Raw genomic sequence first — 21,610 nt, 5'->3', positions numbered from 1 at the left:
GGCCCGCCCCCAGACCCTAAGCCCGAGATCAAGAGCTTAGGTGTCTGGCTCGAAAAGAACTTATCGTTTGCTACTCAGGCAAAAAAAGTAGCAGGGATATGCTTTGGGCTCCTAAAATCAATTCGAAAAATCCTGCCCCTTCTCCCCCCGACCGCAAAAAAATTACTGGTCCAAGGTCTAATACTCTCCAGGATCGACTACAGCAATGCCATCTACCTGGGTGCTCCGGAGGCCACTTTGAACCGGCTACAGAGGATCCAAAATGCGGCTGCCCGCATTGCGACCAACACTCCCGCCAGAGCCTCAGCTAAACCCGCTCTGAGACTCCTCCACTGGCTCCCGGTCAGGGAACGAGTGCAGTTCAAAGCACTCTGCCTGGCCCACAAATCGCTGCAAAACAAAGGACCTCCGATCCTAGCTAAATTCATCACACCCTACAAAGCCTCAAGATCTCTCCGTTCCGATCAGGAACACTTCATCACCATCCCCAATGTCAAGAAGGCCCGGACGGGCGGAAGACGCTTCTCAGTACACACAGCACGTCTCTGGAACGCTCTACCCCGCGAGATCAGAACAGAGCCCAACTATCTACGTTTCAGAAAGAGGCTGAAAACCCTCCTATTCCCACAAAATCCCTAATTCACTTCCCGCCCCTCACTACCCTCAGGTTCACTGTTCCTAGCGCTGGGATACTCACGGGTGACTACGCGCTTTACAAAATGTATTAATAATAATAATAATAATAATACTACACAGTTTCCAGTGGCATTGTCGAGGAATAAAAGACAGTGTTGTAGGTTAGACTGCGCTGAGAACAACTCACATTTTACAACACCTCATGCTCACACTGGTTGTCTAAAATTCTCATTCACCTCACTCATCAACTAGGCCAAACTATTTCTAATACCTTATGCCACCACACACTTAGAAAGGGAACCCACAATCCTATTGAAAATTGGAGCGGTTTGCAGCTATAGCAGGGGTATACAGCACTATATAAATTCTACAAGACAAGAGGACCATACAAAATATCTCATGTTCCTCCTCAACGGCCCTGTTGGAATGGGGGCATGGTTTCTTACATGATCCTCGGATAGATGTGCGGATTCTTCAGTGGCACTGTCGGGGTAAACAATGAGGTGCAGACCGCTCAGCATTGGAAATGTGAGGCAAGCAGCCCTGGCCTATGCCACCTGGTCCTTTACCACCTGGTCCTTTACCTAGTCATGCACTATTGTTTTCCTTAGGGAGAGAAAGCGGGGACGAGCCTCTAGGCAGCTGTACCGTTTGGAGCATGCCCCCCTGGCCTTCGCTGCTTTTCCCAATACCTTGTGAGTCATAATCACAGTTTTCCTAGATTAGAATTACAGATGTTTGAAATTGCTGAATTTGTGCTGCTTACTTCAGATGCCTTGCATATGATATTACAGTTGCTCTCTCTCAGCTAAGAAGCCAAATCCTGAATGAGTATAGATTTTCAGTAGTCCCTTTTCTGAACATGTTTTGTGCACTGTAGCATTCATGCCCTAAATTCGCCCAACTGTGCAGTGGGGGGGGACAATGTGTTTGATGGAGAAGTATGATAATTTTTATTTATTTATTTATTTTTGCAATTTATTAAGCGCGAACGAATACCCATAGGCGTCTCGGCGCTAGATTATTCACCTAATTTTCCCAAGATGAAAAAGGCTCCTGAAGGTTAATTGTCGATATTACTGATTAAAAAGATGGATTTCTCCCCTATTCAGCCATCTAAACTACAGAATTTGGTAGATTGTGTGCTTGCATAATAAATCGTTGCATGCCTTCGGTGCACATAGACTTACCTGTAGCGTAAAGAAGACATACTTTCCAAAACGCATGAAAAAATATTGGAGTGAACATTGGATGTGAGTGAGATAGTTTGGCTATTGTTATGAGGATGACTCCTTAGTGGTTAGAGCAATTCTTGTGCCTACTTGATATAGTGAATGAATGTATGTAGGATGATCTGTCTAGAATGTTTGGTTTTGTTGGTATGGTGATTCTTTTGGTGGCAAGTGCAAGATATAGTTACTTGTTGGCCTGTTTGGTGGACTGTCTGTTCTGTGTTGGATATATCAGTTTGTCAAATGTGCTCACCAGTATTAGGTTAGTGATATATACGGTATGTTCAGTTTCTCTGTAACATTTGATGCCTAGTGATGGAAACTCTGCAGATCTGCTACTATGGTATATGCATCGTGCATATTTGAGATATTCTGTTTTATGTTCATGTTTGGTGTTCCTGGGTGACGAGTGCTGTGGGAAACCATCTGACACCAGATTGTAATTAATGGCCTTTGTCAGTTGCATGCTAGTTGTTCTGCCTAAAGTGTTCTAATGGACATTTGTATTGTATCTTGGGTGCTAGAGCAATTGAGGGCGTGTGATGTCAGGACAGAAGTAAAACAAGGAACTTGGTCAAGTTCCAGAAGGTAGAACCGTGTAAGTTCTGACTGCTTTGGAAAAAAAAGATATTACTTCATAACCCTGAGTATTGGATGTATTTGAATATGCTTCAACTGTAAGACGAGGTAACTAAGACAGAGTTGAAGAACGTTATCTAGCTCTGTTGTTTCCTCATAATTGTAAATATATATATATATATATATATATATATATATATATATATATATATATATATATATATTATATTATATGTTTGCATAGTGGTGCTGATCGTTCTCTTTGAAAAATGTAAGAGTGGCAATAAAGACAATAAATTGTAAGTAATGGGCAGGCTGTAAGCCCACTGTAAGTTCACAAGAGGTCTTTTGCAACTAAACAGCGTGCACAGTCTGGTAGGCAAGACACAAAGAGGTGACAAACTTGAAGTCATCACCCCATTAATTACCACTCACTCAGGGTCCTGCATACGTCCTAAGCAATAGAAATCGAATTTAGCATGATATTTGAAAATATCCATTAGCTATTGAAAGTGCATGCTGCTTTTCTTTTTTCAGTGCTAATTAAAGAAGAAAAAAACGAGACAAGTTATTATCATATTAATGTAATGATGTGAATGACTATGCTCTAATCCTGTGATCCCAGCTGTGTATCTTTTTGCAGCAATGGCTCAAGGAGTAATTTTAAACGCAGCTCTTGGGGGGGGGGGGAGAATTGTAACTGAAAGACAGTATTCATATCAGGTGATTATGATGACTTAGGCACAGAAATTTGGAGGGAACTGAAAGAGAAAATACTTGTGTTGTAGGGAATGTTGTCTCTTACGCAGGATATTTTAGTGGGGCATTATCTCACCAGGTTACTACTCCCACGATCCTTCTGAATGTCTTTCTTTATCCATCACTTTTCAGTGAAAGGGCTTACTTATATAAACATATTTAAGTTCTTCTGATTTGCGCGTGGTGATTTAAGTCACATCGAATTACTGCTGACACTGGGATGTGCATGCAATAAATATACATACAGCTCATGAATGACACTGTGTCTAAAGAAACAATGTACTTCATCCTGTAGAGGACATATTGTTTAGTTAGTAGGCAGTAGTTAATAGAGTTTTTTGCCGTTTTTCAAAAATTGTCATTTGTTTCATAAATACTCAGTAAATTAAACTTTTAGAGAAACTTGATATCATTGAAATAATGAGTGTCAGTTATTGTTATTTTATAATTCTTGTATGGTATTTCTCAACACTAATTATTAATTGTACACTTCTCCCTTCTTCCAGGTGCTTTTCCTCCGCCACCAGGCCAAACAAGAGTGATTTCCAAGGAGATGACACTCAGCAATTCCTGGCTATGTTTTGTACAGTCTTTTGCGTTCTTGTCTGGCTACATGTGGTACTGCATCCTTCAGTATTGTTATCAGTGCCTGTTTTAGAACCAAAATGGGACCTGAGGACTTAGTCAAGTATCGAGAAAGATGCTTACAGGAGTGGATCATGTGAGAATGTGACTATTGAAAAGGAAAGCAAAATAAGACACATACGTTTTTTACCCCTCATTGGGAAGATTTTAAAATCAACTTGAAGTGGAGTATCACAGTGACATGCTAATGTATTTCTAGGTATGTTATGCATTTCAAAATGCATAAATCATCTCCACTTTTCTCTCCCTTCGCTCAACTCGAGGAAACTTCGCTTTTCAACGAAGTGAGATCCAGCTATCCCGGAGCAAATAATCTAGGAAATAAGAAACACAGACCTGCAAATAGCATTAATCGATTGCTCAGAAAATTGTTTAAATTTGTGCTCTGGTTCATACTGCAACAGTGTGCTTGAGTGTCTACATTATTTCCATAAACACAGATTCTGGGGAACCTTTGAGGAAGAGCATGAAATGATCTTGGTTACATCATCTTACTACTTCAACAGTTGGTGGGAGACCCAAGACTTGGAATACGAGACCATTGAAGAAAAACCAAAACTGTTCAAAAACACATTGCAACACCAGTGTTTTACAATTTTACATTGATTCATCCTTGCCATTCTCCTACTGTAAAAAAACTGCTTTACAGGGAATAGGCCATTCCCTCTTGTGAGGGAATCAACCAATGTAATTCAGTCCCGTTCCTTATTCCCGTTCGTGTTTTGGGCCTAGATAGTGATGTTTTGTCCTTTGCAAATTGCACTTTTTATGATGCAGTCATAGGTGTTGGAAGATTTATGGGACTCTGAAGAAAATGACGCTGCCTTGAAGATGTACTTAAAAGCTGATGCTTTTTAGTCCCAGGAAACATTTGATAACCGGAACCTCGCTCCTCCAGGGGTTTCTTAGCCTATCTAGAATATTCCTATTCATTTCAGTGTAGCGCTAAACAAGATGATTCAAGGGCCGTGAATCAACTGGGTAAAAGAGAAGGGGTCGAAGCACTCCAATGCCAAACATCCAAGTGCGTTTGCTGACAATAGGCACATCTTATTTAGTTCAGGTTAAGTAGAAATCTATTCACTTATAGAAGACTTTAGGGCGCTTTCTGGCTCATGATAGAACAGTACTTCACTTACCTGTGTAAATAGCAATGAGTTCATGACCATTTCAAATAGTTGTGTTGTTGGACGATGCGTGAGTATCTCAAGAACCAGCCCTTTGCTCAGTAAGATGTCCAATCACCTGCGAAATCCGTTAATAATCTTTTGGGCAGAGCATTTAAATACTCTCTACAGCTGTGCCAGTGATGTCTGTACCTTTAGAGGGTCATTCACCATGTTTTTTTTATTTATTCTGGCAATTTGAATAAAGTTGCTCAACAGAAGATTGAAAAACTCAACTAAATATGAAGTGGTACTGGTTAGTACTTTTTCATATAAAATCATGCTTTTATTTTCAGTTACTGTGTGGGGGTAGAGTAATCGCAATTGTTTACTTTGAAGATAGAAATTAAATGAAAACATGACGAGATAGGTTACAATGGAGGAATCTGCTTAAGAAATATCTGGGAAACTGAGTTTTTTTTCTTTCTCCTAAGTGTATGTGGATGAAAAAGGCCCAACACCATTTAAAATCTTGGCAAACAATAGGATGGGAAGTTATACATGCCAATTTATTTGTGTTTGTGTGCATACATATAGTCCTAGATACATGCGCTCACACACACACAGTCGCTCACACTTATTGATGTGATCAGTTATTGATGTTATTGAAATAACATCAGCTGAGATACCTCAATGCCATGATGTGTGTACAAGTAAAATACACAAGTGTTAACACTTTTTTCAGCATTCATTGTGCGCGTTAGATGCTTACTGTGTGTTTTGAACTTGAAAATTATAGAATGCACTATTGAGAAAGTCACTCATACACACATGCGAAGACTTTAGAATGAACAGGCACTTTCCACGTACCTTTAACTGCAGGATCCATGTGAATGGGAAGTACACCAGTTTTCGAATTGGTTTTTCCATTTTATGCACTACCATAGTAAAGTGCCAACTGCAGTTTGCTCATTTGCAATAATGAGTCGAATTTCTAACATTTGTCCTGTAATTAAAACATATTTGTTTTTAAACAATGACCTGTTAAAATCAAGCTATTTCCGTGTGTAGACCTTCCCTGGTGTGTGCCCATTCCTAAATTGTTTCTTTCTGAAGTGTGTGTGTGTGTGTGTGTGTGTGTGTGTGTGTGTGTGTGTGTGTGTGTGTGGTTTACATGGTGTAAGAGGGAACAAAGGAAGAAAGACATGATACATGATATAAAATGCTACTGCAGATAAAGTGCAGCAATTAGCAGGAGACTAACTGATCCACACAAATGAAAAAAGAAAACTTTAAGCACTGTAGTTTTCAATGGTAGGCCATATGTTTCTTTTTTTTCCATATTTTTTTTAATAATACATTTGAATAATTTCTAATGAAGTGACAGCAATTCACAATAAAGTGAAAGTACATTTTAACGTTGCTGCCTGCTATATATATTGTATACACTATCTATTAATGTGTTTCAAGCACTGCATTTTACCTAACATTGAGGAAATTGCCTATTTGCTGGCTGAGTTTTTTTTTTTACTTTCAGAAATATACAATACCCAGTAGTTATGGCTTCAGGTTACCACAAACATTTTATCCCTAGCGTTGTAACATTTGAGAATAAACATCCCTAGCGTCATGGGCTACGTACATACAATAAAATGGCAGATCAGATAGAAATTAATCAGATCAGAACATTATTTTAAATTTAGTATCGTGGGCGACATTCCTGAGACGCTCTAGCACCAGCATATTTTTGACACACCCTACTCATTTCCATGTCCACCTCTCGTCTATTACAAACCTGTTATTGTTTTGGAGTCCTCCATTAGCGGCAGGCTAAATATTGAACTGTCCATTCAAAGAGGACATTCGTGCAAACAACCCGTAGGTTTGTAATTAGGGCAGACTGTAGCACTCACTGCTAATCTTGACAGTGCATTTGGTTAAACTTGTAGCTGGCGAAAAGTTAAGGTGTATTTTTGTAGTTTACATGACATGAAGGATCAAAGCAGACAAAGTAAGCTAACCCCAAATATCTGTTTTTGGACGTTTTTGCTGGGTTTGTGGAATCTTGTTTGGGGGTCACAGCTCCATTTCTGATGTGAACCTGTGTAATATCTACATTCAAAAGTCTGCAAGTTACTGTTGCTTGTTCATGTTGGCAGTGTTTCAAATCAGTAGATATTGTCTTTTCTGTTCAATGCATTTTAGATGTCGCACATTTGAATGAGGCACACTGTCACTAAAAATCCACTTTTGTAATTTGGAATTGCTTCTGCTAGGAGTTAATTTTTTTTTTTTGCATAACAAAAACCTAACGCATTTGAGCGAATGTCACCCATACTGAAAGTACGTTGAGATTTTTGTGCACTATTTTGTCTTTTTTTGCTTTAACACTTTCCTAAGAAATAAAAGAATAGCATCTTCTTTTAGAAAGATTGCAAAACACATTTATGCATATGCAACAATGATTTGTTAAGTCATTTATTATGCCAGCATCTCGTGTCCTATAAAAGTGTAGCGAAGGGATGGTCTTTTGTTGTTAAACTGTAGTCTGAAAATTTTGTCAGGGAGTGGAAGAGGTTTGTACAGAATGCAGCGTTGGCTTGAAATGTGATCGTATTGGGACCAAAGCTAACTGAATTCAGACACTTTTGATCACGCCGTGGCCTGTTGCAAGAAAACCTGTTATTTGATACGTTTCTGCTGTGAACTTGATTTGTCTGGAACCAGGTTGGACCTTATTCCAGTATGTCACGTGATGCACAGCTAGTTGTGGTCTGGGAAAAGCACTGGGTGTATTATGAAAGAAGCTATGTGGTGTCTTGCAGAGTTGTTTGTTAATTTTTACCTTTAATATTTAATACTTATTAAAAAAGTTTCAAGTACAAAATTTAAAAAAACAATCCTTTTCCAGAGAATGCTGTCATATGTATTGAACGGCTTTTTTGGGTGTGGAGCAGTAACACCGGTCTCCAGATGTTAGAGCATCCTTCACTTGTACAATTTCCATGCCTTTTTGAACATATAATCCATAATACGTTTAACAGCTGTTGTGATAAAGTGAATGTATTCATTATTTTCAAATTCGTATTACCACAAAACTCTTTATTTGATACATCCGTCTTCAATTGTGTAGCTGCCATGTTTGATGTTGGGCAGTTTGAAAGTTTTTTATGTACCTCTGCATGAGACAAGTGAGCATAACTGTTGTGAGTGTGATTGAATTTGTATTGGGCTGGTTATCTTTTTATTTGCTTTGTCAAATACGTAGTGACATTTTTCCACTGCTGTGTAGCAAGGGCATTATTGCTTGTGTATAGATCACACGTTGACCTCACTTTCTCTCCGCAGAAGCAAACACTTTAATTTGCTTTTCAAGTTAAAGAAGAAAGACTTCAGGTTGATGTTAACTGACTCGACTGTGTGCAAAATGTGTTTTAGATCCAAACCTCTTTCAACATTTCATATTGACTTCAAACTAGGATCTAGAAATTTCACAGCAAGTTCATAGTTTCTCATTAAATGTCTTGTTATTGGCATTGCTGTTTAATTTCACCTTGGCAATGTTTGTTTTTAATGACACTGGGGGTCTGCAAGGTAAGCCTGTCAATGCTCGCTAAGCTTGCATCAGTCATTAATGCTTACTTTCTGACGAAAGTCATGTCATCACTCTCCTGCCCCTCTAAGTTCACAATAAAAGTATTTCGATTCTGTTCTTCAAATGTTCAGGTTAATGCTCTGTGTGATGCAATGCAGATTCATTTCACTTTAATAAACATTGTCTTTCTCGTGTGTAGTTGATGGTAAATCGTTTTCATGTGAACTGCGCGTTTTTTAAAATTTATTTTTAGAGCAGACTATACATTTTCCTACATGTTTGCAGATATCTATAATGGTGTCATAACTGTAGTATGTGTCTATCTGGCCATTAATAAAATAAAAATCTTAATCTCATCTTTTAATGAGAATAGAGCTTCCATTCGGAATTAGTAGGATTGAGGCAGGTTAGGCTCCCCACCTTGTTACCGGGGCTATGTGTCGCTCACTTTTGCGTCTCATTCCAATTTGCATAGCTCAGTTTACATACAATAAAACAATTATGTCATAATCATTGTCCTAAAAGAATATCAAAGGGTTGCAGTGGCATGGTAAGCTGTTAATTTGATTCAGGGCTGTGTAAATGCCAACAGAAAATCAGATGGAAATGAATAATAAATAAACAGGCATAGGTATGATTTAAATTGCGCTGAGATGTTTTCATTGTACCTCCATAAAAGGAAATCTGTAGTTTATTCTAATCACACACCTGTCTCCAGAAATAAATTGCAACACAACTATCCATGGTTTCATATAATTTATTTTGTTGACTTTCTGAGTGGTGGTAAAGTGTTACACATTGAAATCATCACTGTGGTATTCCATCAGGAAGCCCTGAACTCAGCAAGGAACAAAGTTAAGTGAAATAAAGAAAATTACTAACACAAACTACACATATCCATTGTTGGTAATGCCAGTAAAGTGGTCCCCGTTTAGAGTAAAAATTGCTCCAGTGTCTTGTGATGTTTCCACCATAGTTTTCGGTGTTATAATGTCTATTCTTTTTAGAAAATTGATTGAAATAATGTTGGTCTTGTCCACATGTAATGAGGATATTTATTTTGCTGTATGGAATATTTAGACTTTATGAAACAGTTACTTGTTTATCTCCTCCTCCACTTGCAGGCTTTGCAAGTTGATTATCTACTTCTACACAAAACTTTGATTCTATTATAAAAGAAACACTTAACATGATTGCCATAATACAAGAAGAAGGGTGATAAAGTAGCACTTTTCTTTTATGCATTGTGTATACCTCTCCAAAATACCATGATTATTAAAGCTGAAAAGTTAACCTGTTATTTCTCAACACACCATATGTGGTGTTGTTTGATAATCTTTGCCTCTGTATAAATTAGACAATGCAGATCATTTCTCTTGTGACACTTGTGGAAGATGACATTCAGAGCATTTAAATGGCATTTTCTGTGCCTGAGGATGCTTTTGAGCCTGAACCCTTAACGTCTCTAAGGAGGTAATCAGCTGTAAATGGCCTCTGTTTAAAAGATTAACGTGACCTCTCTTGTAGAGATTAAATTGCCAACATTTTTTTTTTTTACACTTTAGTTTCACCTTTTGTTGCCTAATCAGTTTATATAATATGTGGTTTGCTATTTGGTGTGCTTTCATTGTATCTTTAGTTTTGGATCATATCCTTCACATTTGCACTTTAAAAGTGTCTATTTTTTTAGAATGCAAATTTACCAAGCTGAAAAGTAAACGAATATTGTAATTTGTTTGATCATAATAGGACATCTGCCAGAACAGAAATTTACCAAGCTGAAAAGTAAACGAATATTGTAATTTGTTTGATCATAATAGGACATCTGCCAGAACAGATTACATAGTCACTGAATGGTACTGTGGCACATTGTGATGTCTACCTCTTTATTTTACACCATCCTTTGTTGGACTTTATTTTTGTTGTAATGGATGAAAATGGCATCAACATAAAATGATAAACAAATGTTATTATTCTCTACAGCAGTGAGCTATCCTTTCCTTGACCAGTCCTATTTTCATGTGTTGAAAAAGCCATTGTTTTCAATACTTGTTTCATATGAACCGTTCTTGTTAAAATGTTTATCCCTGTGAACATTTTTTATTTTTAAAATAAAAAAAATACTTTTGACTATGAGAACGTTAGCTGTGTGAGCAGGTGTGACCATATCATAACATGCTGATCTGATATAAATCAATAAATTTTTACCTCTCAGGACTCGGATAATATTGTTTGGTGCTTTGTTGTTTTCTAATGAGCCAAGAGATGTCAAACACTTCAAATACAACTGAACCACAACATATCACAGTGATGTAAATAAACATGTGAAGTATTTGAAGCCGTGAAATAGAATGAAACTTTGAAATAAAAGGAAATAAATGACAGCATGAGCTAGGCAATTCTTTATTTGCTAGTTCAGCCTCTAAGTATTCCTCACTATCAGTTGACCTACAAACCTCTTTAAAGAGACTATGAACTGGTCCCATGACACTCCAGCACGAACTGTTACGTCGCAGTTGTTGTATTCATATCCTTCTTTTCTATCTCCATAACTGGTCTCAGCTATGACCCTGAGAGTGAAAAGTCTTCTTTTTATCCAGAAGAATGAAGCAGCGCTTATTAAATCTGACAGAAAATTGTGTTGCAAATCAAATTTCAAATCAGTTTTATTTTGGCTCAAACAGCCATAAAATCACATAAAAACATTTTCCAATACAAAACATTAATAGTTAAAAACATAAATGCCATTAAAATACAGTTCCTTCGTGTTCTAGGATTATAAACCATCCAGTTTTACCTAATTAAAAAAGCTATTGGTTAGTGGGCACACTATAGTGAAGTATGTAAGAAGTTAATAGTACTTTTAGGATCCAAGTATAAGCGTAGAAAGTACAATACATCACAGTACTTCATCAGTCGGATGGGTTTCCAGGGAGCATGGAGAGCTTTGCCTTGGCTTTCCACATGGCCAGTAGGTTACGTGTTAGTGCAAAAATGAATGGCTTACTAAGATCAGTTCTTGGTATCCTTAGGGCAACTTTATATTTTCTAGTGCCTAGGGACCGGCACAGCGGTGATATCCAGCAACGCCTACTGCTCTCGTATATCGCTAGCTCCGGATGTTCTGTGCACAAACCCGATACTGACAAACCCACTGAAGAAACTGAAGTGCTTAACCGTGGTCAGCCACATTCTTTGTCTCTTGCAATTGCTCTCGTACATCGGGCAGAAAAACAGGACATGATGTAGGATCTCCAGGGAGCACCACATGACGGGCAGCGCCACTCATGCGCACTGGGTACTTTAGCCCATCTAGCTGTGAAAGACCGAAGGGGAAGGGTCCCCTAGTGGAACTGCTGGAACAGGCGCCTAGGCATAGGAGGTTCAATCTTGTCCACAAAGTTTTCTCTGCTATAAGCATCCTTAACTACAAGGAATGCATCGGTCAGTGTTGCAGATCATATGCTGGGCACTCTCCTGTCATCTACCGTTGGGTTTAGAATAATGCCTTTTCTTTTTACTTTACAAAGTCTTAGTTTAAGTTGCTTGCATGCAAAAAAAAATGTTGAAGTATCCTGTTCCCCGGAACCTACGATGCACCTCGATACAGACTCCACTTTGATTTTTTTTTGTTGATTTTTTTTTCCTGCCATCGGGTTAGGAGCAGAGTTCTGCGCTCCAAAATAGGAGCTGGGAAAATATAAATTTAAGATATCACCTGAACAAAGTTGAAGAAATCACCAACCGGACACAAGTAGGAAAGAAATTCTTCTGATGCAAAGTGGCAGGTCTTCCTTCTGGGGGTTAAGACAGTTGCAGAATGACTCCAAGAGGGTGGGGTATGGAAAATGACATTTAGACGTGGCCCTCATGCCACATGAACTTGTCAAGTATCAATCAAATTTGGATATTCAAATTGCACCTTCCTCGAGTTTGTGTATCACAATGTTTGGCATTTTAAGAATTTAGGTCTCAAAAGAATATCCACCAAAGGCATGGTGAAAATTGTCCTACTATTTAATGCTGCCACGGAAAAAAAGAACTCAAGCAATCGAAGAGGGACTTTCAAGGGATTCAAAAGCTGTGCCGAAAGGGAGTAGTTTTCCTGGAGATGGATTGAGATGAATCCACACAACCAAGTTAAAGGTACTTTGAAGCTCTGTCTGTGGATCAGAGACTTCTCACAAAATATACACAGAGCACTACTCGAGGGAAGGTCAATAACGAAAGGAGAATTCAAAGATGCAGCAACTCCAAGCCACCAAACATTGTTAGTTACAGGATGAATTCTGGCAGCAAGGTCATCCTCAATCCTTTCTCAACTCTCACCGGTCAAACTCGAATGCCGGATCTTCATGAGTAGGCCTCAAGACAAGGATCTACGGGTTCAGACCAGAAGTACAACAGCAATGTCATTTGATGGGTGAGCATTAATTTGTTTCTCAAGTGAATTTGATGCTGAGAAAATACGAGCACACCAAATACATTGATGCACTACAAATTCTACAGGATACAGGAAAAGCAAAAAATTAGTGCACATAGACTGCCTAACCAAACAGCAAACTTCTCCAACATAACAGCTGCAGAAACCACAAGGCCACCAATACCAGTGAGGCCATTTTTGTGGCAGTGCTGCAACACTGGTAGTAGGACCTCGCTATGGATGTCCCTCTAATAGCAGAACAGTGACACTATTCACATCATCCCACGCCCCTGAATGCTAAACACTAGTATGGAAGGCTGAAATACATTTTCCTCATTTCTGGAGGGAAATCACTGACAAATGTTCACTACCAATTGTGAGCACGGTATCGAATTCATAGAAATTCCTCTACACTGTGCACCACACACTACTACCCAAACACAGGTAAACATGGACCATTTCCCGCTGTTGTCAAAGGAGATTGTAGCATTGATTTCAAAAGTAGCTGTACTGGAAGTCCCTGTAGATCAAAGCTGTACTGGAGTCTGATCCAGCAGACGCATTTTATTTTTAATTCACTAGCCAAACTGGGTCCTTAAACGATTTGACAATTTTTGATGACTGTAATTAACCACAGAGGCGATGGTCCTCTGATGGATCTTTCTCCATCGCAGTAAGATGAAAGAAATCAGATGTCCAATCTCATTGGCCACCCATTGAGGACCATTAATTGGTTGCCAACTCACACGTTAGCGATGCGGTTAAAATACCCTACCCTCAGAACCATACTATAAAAATAAAGTATTAAAATTGGAAGACCCAACCTCCTAAAGAAGTTTAGTCTAACCAAGAATTAACAGACCAGAAGGTCTGCAGTCGCTACATAGAATAAAAGCAGCCCAACATGAAAATAATGGACGACTCTACCTGTCACGCAGTTAGAAATCAATCTCATAAGCACAGCTTCTATGGAAAGAACATTAAGACACAATGATGAGACTCCGGCAATTTGGTTACTGTATTAGTGATCCAAAATCAATGCCTATAAGTAACCTTTTAAGCAGTTCAGTCATATGTCTTATAGCTTATAGTCTAAAACCACACATTTAGTCAAAGTATTCGAACTAGTAAATAGAGAATCCATAATGAGGATGATTAAAGTTAGAAATTCCTACCACCAACAATTCGTCATGAACTACAGCATTCTAAAAATAATGCGGGCCCTAAGGCACCCGCTTCAGTAACGGTCTCAGAGCCTGGGAGTCCCATAGTGCAATGCCAGGGGAAACTGAAGGTCAATGAAATTTGAAAGGATCTGTTTACATTTCTAAATGTCCTATGATTGTGCGAAAAAAGCGTCATTGTTTAAATCCTTTTAATTTTACCTCGAGGCTCAGCCATTCATAGGGGGTATGTACTCGGAATGGATTATCCAGGTTTCATGCCCTATGTGTAGGCAAAAAGAAGGCCGTGAGCATGAAAGGGAAAGCTAGCAGTGGAGCCCCCCCACAAGGTCAATACTTTAGCCCTGGGGTGGTAGATTTGTAAATGCATCCTCATACAAAAAGGAAACATCAAATGTAAAATATGGTCCTAAAAGTAGTCCGGACCCCACTTTTTCACCACCAGGTAGCACATCCCACCGCAAATAATAAAGCCCCAAAAGTAGCTTGCAGTAAGGTGGTTAAACCTCAGTCTCCGAATAAATCCCTTAAAGAACTCCCTTCTTCCTTTGAATCCCCCTTCAGTTTGCAGCTGGTGACATCAGAGCTATTCTGGATATTACTCATAGGGAAAAAAGCAAAGAAACTCCGACCTTTAAATCGCTCAAAAATCCTCCATATATTCCATTAAATTCCCTCCCTTTCAGGGATCTCTTTGCAGGATCTAACATTGGTTGCGTTTCAACTTGGCGAACAAGGTAGAGAAGCCTCTAGACTTTCCTTTATTTTGCCCTGCATTCCGCAACTAGTGGTTACGGCCAAAGAGGACTTGGCTAAAGCAGGACTACAAGCCTTATGCCCCTGAAAAAAGCACCCCCCCCCCCTTCAGCCCCTCAGTTGGGCCCTATTCCTCCTGCTATCCTAAGTTTACATAGCGGATTATCCGCTACCTAATGGGAGCAGTTTATACCGTACAATCCGCCTGTAAGGCCAGAATGTACATGGCAAAGTAGTCGGCCACCTAATGACCTAGGAGTGGTTATAGTAAATGATAGACCTCACGCACAGTCTAGGAAACCAGCATGGGCGCAGGGTAATAGGTTTTCTCCCTAACAGTGCCATTTGGAGGATGGCAATCGGAACACTGGTCCTAGCCCCCCTTAGAATGATTAGTCCTCTCCAAACCTGAGAATCCTGAGTTGGAATATCCATGGGTTCAAATGCTTGAGGAATAGCGGTAAATTGGAGCAAAGTCTGAGACCCTTCCATATGGTATTTCTTCAGGAGTTCTGTTGAGAGAGGACCATTCAGTAGAAGGCTTTATGACACTGAATAGCAAAGGCAGTAGCCGGGGTAAGGTGAGAGCATCTGCAGGTGTCCTAACAATATCTACCAAGATCGGGAGATCATTGAAGGTTATAAAAGTATCAAGTGGATCACAGTTTTCAATGGTAAAAAATGGGTTTGAGCAGTGTCACTATTATATATATCCTACTTATAAATGTTTACATCCATAAAGAAGACCATCGGCAAATGAGATCCTAGCTGGAATTATATGAATTCCCCTTCGAGCGTCTGGTAGCAAAATATCCGGAAGCAGTGATAACAATGGCTGGGATGTCAATGCTAGTCTTTTTCCCTATACAGCTGGACCTGCAGCTGGAGGAGGATTTGGCTCTTTATAACATTCCCCCAGTGCAGTGCCCCTCTGTCATTAAATAGGAGGCTAAAATATTGAGTCAATGACTGGTGAATCATGGTCTGACTTATTTAAACAGACATTATAAAAGTTATTCACCAGCAGCCACAACTTTTTGGCTGGGCCAGTCCTTAGGCCCCATTGACTACATATTTTTCATTTTTATTATTCTATTTTTAATTGAGTTTTACAATCGAAAAAAAGCCAGGACAAATAATTAACGATCATAACTAAGGGGAGAAACAATAAGACAATCACAGAATGTATATGTAATGGGTCCAGGAACATTCTCATACATGGTACACAATATCACCAGGCTTTACAGTAGGAGATAGCGAACAATACAAGGAGATAATTACAATCATCGGTAGGAAGTTATACAGTATAGAGGATCGATGTGTGGAGAGGGATCTCAAAGGAGAGCCCCCAAAACAGCTTTCAATAGCTATACATCAAGCAGCCACAAAAGTGCAATTCCCATGAGGAAAGCCAGTAATATCTTGCCACTACCCCCTGCGAGGAGAGAGGGAAAGATTCCACAGTTATCTGGTTTATGCTTTATCTGCCAGATAATCTTGATATAGGCTCAAAAAATTCTTGGGATGACTCGGGCGGGGGGGGGGAGTAATTCACTATATACTTCAGTTTGCGTTTTACAATATAGCATATCTCTGGACCACTGCGCTATGGTGGGAGGGGGACCTCTGGCCCAGTGTATTGCAACCACACGCTTAGCTATCAGTAGAACCATGTCGACCAAGCACCTAATGCCTTTGTGAATGCAGAGCTAACAACGGTGGCAGAGTGGGCCAAAGAACGGTGATGGATTAAACCCAGATCTGTTGACTGGGTGTGAGTGTTTGATTGGTTCAGATGCTCCGTCCATCACCACCCCTTTTTGTACCGAAATCATAATACTGCCATCTAAAGCTAATCTGTAGCCTCCATGCTTAACAATAACAAAGCAGGTAGTTCGGCTGCAACAGCACGTCATCCCGCCCTTATATTCAGGGTGTGAAGCCAACCATTGGCACATAGTTAAAAAAGTCAAACCAATCCCAGTCACACCTAATAACATGAGAAGCTAAACAATACTTGCGGTACACTGGATTCCTAGATAATATAGAGCAGGAACAGAGACCTAGGCACAGAATCATGGATCGATGTGATCAAAAGAGGGGTTGCGAGGGCAGCGCCTATCCAAGCATAATGGTGAGTCTCATTCCAGCGGAACTTGGCGGGTGACACTTTAATCCTCATCTCCGGCAGCACCACCGGCCGCCTCACCCAGCCCCTCAGATTCCTGACTGCGTCCAGTTGTTTTAGGAAGGCCTTTCAATGCTTTCTGGAGTGATTCGGGGGTCTAGGAAAATTCTGGAATGCCCATTTAAGTTGAAACTCAGTCTAGCAGGGTAAAGCATTGCGTAATCGATGTTTTTGTCTCGTAGTCGCCTTTTCAAAGGAGCGAATTGACGCCTGGCCTCCTGCACCTTCATCGTGAAGTCCGGGATGTAAAAGAAACAGATTAGTATTAGATTCCTTACCTTAGAGATCCGGAAAATTTTGCGTAGCAGTACCCCTGTGCGCCGGTAGGCGTCGTCCGCGGCTCCGCGTCCGTCGTCGGCATCCTTGGCGCCGGGATGACATCATCGGAGTACTTAGACGCAGCCCTCGCACGTTGACGTCAGTTCTTCTTTTTTTGGCGCCAGCAAGTGCAGATGCGGAGAAAGTGGTACCCTTTAGTCATTTTTTGACTAAGCTTTTTCGATCCTTTTTGGATCCGTCTCAAGTCTACGACTCCATCGGTGCCGGTAGGGATGCCCGGGTTCAAGCCCTGTGCCGACTGCAACCGACTGATGTCGGTTACCGACCCCCATCGCCGGTGCCTACATTGCCTGGGGCCCGACCACGATGACAAGTCGTGCCCCGACTGCCGGGCCTTGACATCGAAGGCTAGGCAGGAGCGGTTTCGTAAGTGCCTCGAGCTCCGGCAGTCGGCCCCGCGCTGCTCGAGGTCCCGGTCCGGAAGGAGGACGAGGGACCGGTCACGGGGCCGGAGTAATCACAGCTCGGCGAGTCGACACCACTCGTCGGGCTCCAAGTCCTCCGGTAAGAGGCACAAGAAGTCGAAGAGACGACATCGCTCTTCTGACTCCCACCGACGCTCACGCGACGCAGCCGGGGGTTCGGGTGACACCGCCCATGCAGGCGTCGCGGCCTGCTTCATACCCGCCGGTCCCTGGGCAGAACGCGACGCCGGAGGAGATCGAGGCCGTCCTCATGGCCATGAGGTCACTCACTCCTCCGTCGGGTTCCATGGCCCTTTCGGGCCAAGCGGCCCTGACTGGGAGCCCAAGCTCGGCCGGGTGCTTCGGCCCCCAAGCCGTCGGATGCTTCGGCCCCGGCGCCGTCGGTGACTACGGTCCCGGCGCCGCAAGGCCCCACTAGATCCGGATCCGGGTCGCCGCTGGTCGACCTTACGACCCCGCCGGCATCGACCCCTAGGGTGTCACCCCGGCGCCGTCCCCGCACAACGCCGTCCCTGGTCCAACCCTCGGTCCGGTTCCGCTGCATTCGGTGTCTGCCGAAGAGGAATTCTTCGAGGATCTGGGTCCATCCTTTATCTCTGAATTTCAGGACATGGACGACGAGGGTGACTGGTGGGGGTCTGAGGACCCCCTGGCACGTGAGTGCCAGTCATTTCATGACTGGACACAGGATCTAGGGGAAGCTAGTGGTCTGGATACCTCCCCAGACACTGGTTTTGTCTCTCCTCCTATTGTGGCTACGAGGAGGGGGCTGCTTATAGTGTGGTGCTGATGAGGGCAGCCAAGGCCTTGGCTCTTGAGCTCCCCGTCGCAACAATGAGTTCTAACATCCTCACAGAGGTCCTTAAACCGCAGGTAAGCTCCCCAGAGCCTCTACTGCCGTTTAATGAGGCTCTCACAGACGTCCTGTTGGGCACTTGGTCCAGGCCCACTACAGGTACCCCTGTAGATAGGAACGTCGCTAGGCACCACCGCCCTGCCCCAGGCGACCCTAGTTTCTTGTCCACCCACCCCACTCCCGAGAGCCTGGTTATCCAGGCCTCTACTTCCCAATCCGCATTCCCAACTGCACCACCAGATCGGGAATCTAAGAGGTATGAACAATTCGGCAAGAAGATGTTCTCCTCCCTTAGTTTGGGATTGCGGTCGGCTAACACCGCGTGCCTCTTGGGCCGTTACACCCACTCTCTGTGGGATACGGTCACGGAAGTGCTGCCTGAGTGCCCGCAGGGGGCCCGGGTGATACTCGCTCAAGACGCAGCGCGGTATTCAATACGATGTAGACTGAATACCACGGACTCGCTAGGAAGAGCGATTTCCACGTCTGTGGTGGTTCGCCGCCACGCCAGGCTGAGGTCCGCCAACTTTTCGGCTGATGTCCAGAACACCCTTATGGACATGCCGTTCGATGACAGCCACCTCTTCGGTGGCAAGGCAGATAGTGCGCTGGAACGCTTAAAGGACTCCAGGGCTACGGCCAAGTCCTTGGGCCTGTCGGCCCACGCCAGCAATCTTCTGCCCATCGCTCCTTTCGTGGTCACGGAAGGGGCGCCCCCACACGTCCTGCCAGCCACGGGCCGCAGACTACCATTCATCGCGGCGGCAGACGTGGTTACCGTCGCGGCGGTAACAGGGGACAACGGCGCGGTCAGTCCAACATCCACCCCCGCAGCACCCGCTTCAAAACCTTCCTAGTCTGAGCTTTCAGGCCCATTTGACGCCAGTGGGATGCAGGGTTCGCCATCACCTCCTCCACTGGTGCTCCATCACGTCAGACAGGTGGGTGCTGCAAATTGTCCGAAGGGGCTACTCCCTCCCCTTCGAGGCAACCCCTCCAGCCATCCCACAGCAGAACCACCGTGTGTCAGGGGATCACTTGGAACTTCTGCAAGAGGAAGTTATGGCCCTCTTGGCCAAGGGGGCCATCAAGCGCGTACCTGGGCCAGAAGTAGGGTGTGGTTGTTACTCCCACTACTTTCTGGTTCCCAAGAAGGGCAAAAGGGGCCTAGGCCCTATCTTGAACCTGCGGAACGTCAACGGCTTCCTCCGGAAGTAGACGTTCAAGATGCTGACTCTCGCTCCGGTCTTAGCTGCCCTGGATCTGGGAGACTGGATGGTAGCGTTGGACTTGCAGGACGCTTATTTTCACATCCCCATCCTGCCGGCCCACCGGCGTTACCTGCGGTTCACGGTGGGCCACGAGCACTTTCAGTTCACCGTGCTCCCCTTCGGCATTGCCAGCACCCCACGGGTGTTCACGAAAGTGATGGCGGTGGTCGCAGCGCATCTGCGCAGGTTAGGGGTTTCAGTCTTCCCCTACTTCGACGACTGGTTGTTGAAGGCGGGCTCACCCTAGACAGTCGTCAGCCACCTCCAGACTACGGCCGACCTCCTGCACCTGCTGGGGTTCTCCATCAATGTGCCGAAGTCGCACCTGTGTCCCTCACAGAAGCTCCTCTTCATCGGAGCGGTTCTAGACTCGGCGCAGTTTCGGGTTTATCCTCTATTCAGGCTCTGATTCCGATCTTTCAGCCGTTGTCCCGAGTCTCGGTCAGGTTGACGCTGCAGCTTCTGGGGCTGATGGCCTCCTGCATCCTTCTGGTTGTTGAAGGCGGGCTCACCCTAGACAGTCGTCAGCCACCTCCAGACTACGGCCGACCTCCTGCACCTGCTGGGGTTCTCCATCAATGTGCCGAAGTCGCACCTGTGTCCCTCACAGAAGCTCCTCTTCATCGGAGCGGTTCTAGACTCGGCGCAGTTTCGGGTTTATCCTCTATTCAGGCTCTGATTCCGATCTTTCAGCCGTTGTCCCGAGTCTCGGTCAGGTTGACGCTGCAGCTTCTGGGGCTGATGGCCTCCTGCATCCTTCTGGTGCATCACGCCCGATGGCGGATGCGGGCTCTGCAGTGGGACCTGAAGTTTCAGTGGGCCCAGTCATCAGGGCAACTTGTCCGACCACGTCTTGATCTTGGAGGGCACTGCAAGACAGTTGCAGTGGTGGCTCACAGACCATGATTGGGTCAGCGGCAGATCCCTTTCCCTACCCCAACTGGAGCACGTAGTTGTGATGGACGCGTCCCTCCAGGGCTGGGGGGGGCCCACATGGGAGAGGTGGAGATCAGAGGACTCTGGTCTCCGGCGGAGTCCCGGCTCCATATCAACCTTCTGGAGCTGCGGGCGATCTGGCTTGCACTGAAGGCATTCCTCCCCTCTGTCCGGGGGAGTGTACTGCAGGTGTTCACGGACAACACCACCGCCATGTGGTACTCCAACAAACAGGGCGGGGTGGGGGCGTGGACCCTATGCCAGGAGGCTCTGCGCCTCTGGCAGTGGCTGGAACATCACGGCGTGACCCTGGTGGTTCAACACCTGGCAGGTTCCCTCAATGCCAGGGAGGACGAACTCAGCCGTCGGTGCATGATGGATCACGAATGGTGTCTGAACTCGGACGTGGCACAAGGTCTCTTTCAGCAGTGGGGAGAGCCTTGGTTAGATCTATTCGCCACAGACGAGAACGCGCAATGTCATCAGTTCTGCGCGTTGGAATTTCCATGGGGGCACACGCTCGGCGACGCTTTTCGTCGCTAGTGGAGCCTATACCACTTCTGCCCAGAGTGCTGAAGAAGATCATGCGCGACCGGGCCCAAGTCATCCTTGTGGCTCCGACATGGGCACGAAGATACTGGTATCCCGAGCTACTCAGCATGTCAGTCGATCCCCCCCGA

At 43.6% G+C, this 21,610-nt stretch overlaps 1 protein-coding gene and 1 long non-coding RNA gene across 2 annotated transcripts in view; one reads left to right on the top strand and one right to left on the bottom strand.

Annotated features, from left to right (window-relative positions):
- The window catches only part of LPGAT1 (lysophosphatidylglycerol acyltransferase 1), a 492,793-nt gene extending 484,043 nt beyond the window's left edge, over positions 1-8,750 (top strand). The window contains exon 8 of the mRNA XM_078649741.1: positions 3,713-8,750. Within this exon, the coding sequence (XP_078505867.1) occupies positions 3,713-3,864 (152 nt within the window). The 3' untranslated portion in view covers positions 3,865-8,750. The remainder of the gene's footprint in view (positions 1-3,712) is intronic.
- On the bottom strand, positions 6,086-10,775 carry LOC144763796 (uncharacterized). The gene is made up of 2 exons (XR_013596262.1): positions 10,376-10,775; positions 6,086-10,306 (listed from the first exon to the last, which is right to left on the bottom strand). It is a non-coding gene; the product is annotated as an uncharacterized LOC144763796 (long non-coding RNA).
- Positions 10,776-21,610: the final 10,835 nt, after the last annotated feature.

This window comes from Lissotriton helveticus, chromosome 6 (genome assembly GCF_964261635.1).
Source record: "Lissotriton helveticus chromosome 6, aLisHel1.1, whole genome shotgun sequence".
Lineage (NCBI taxonomy): Eukaryota > Metazoa > Chordata > Amphibia > Caudata > Salamandridae > Lissotriton > Lissotriton helveticus.
Note: the sequence above shows the minus strand (reverse complement) of the source record. Positions and strands in the feature narration are given on the sequence as shown.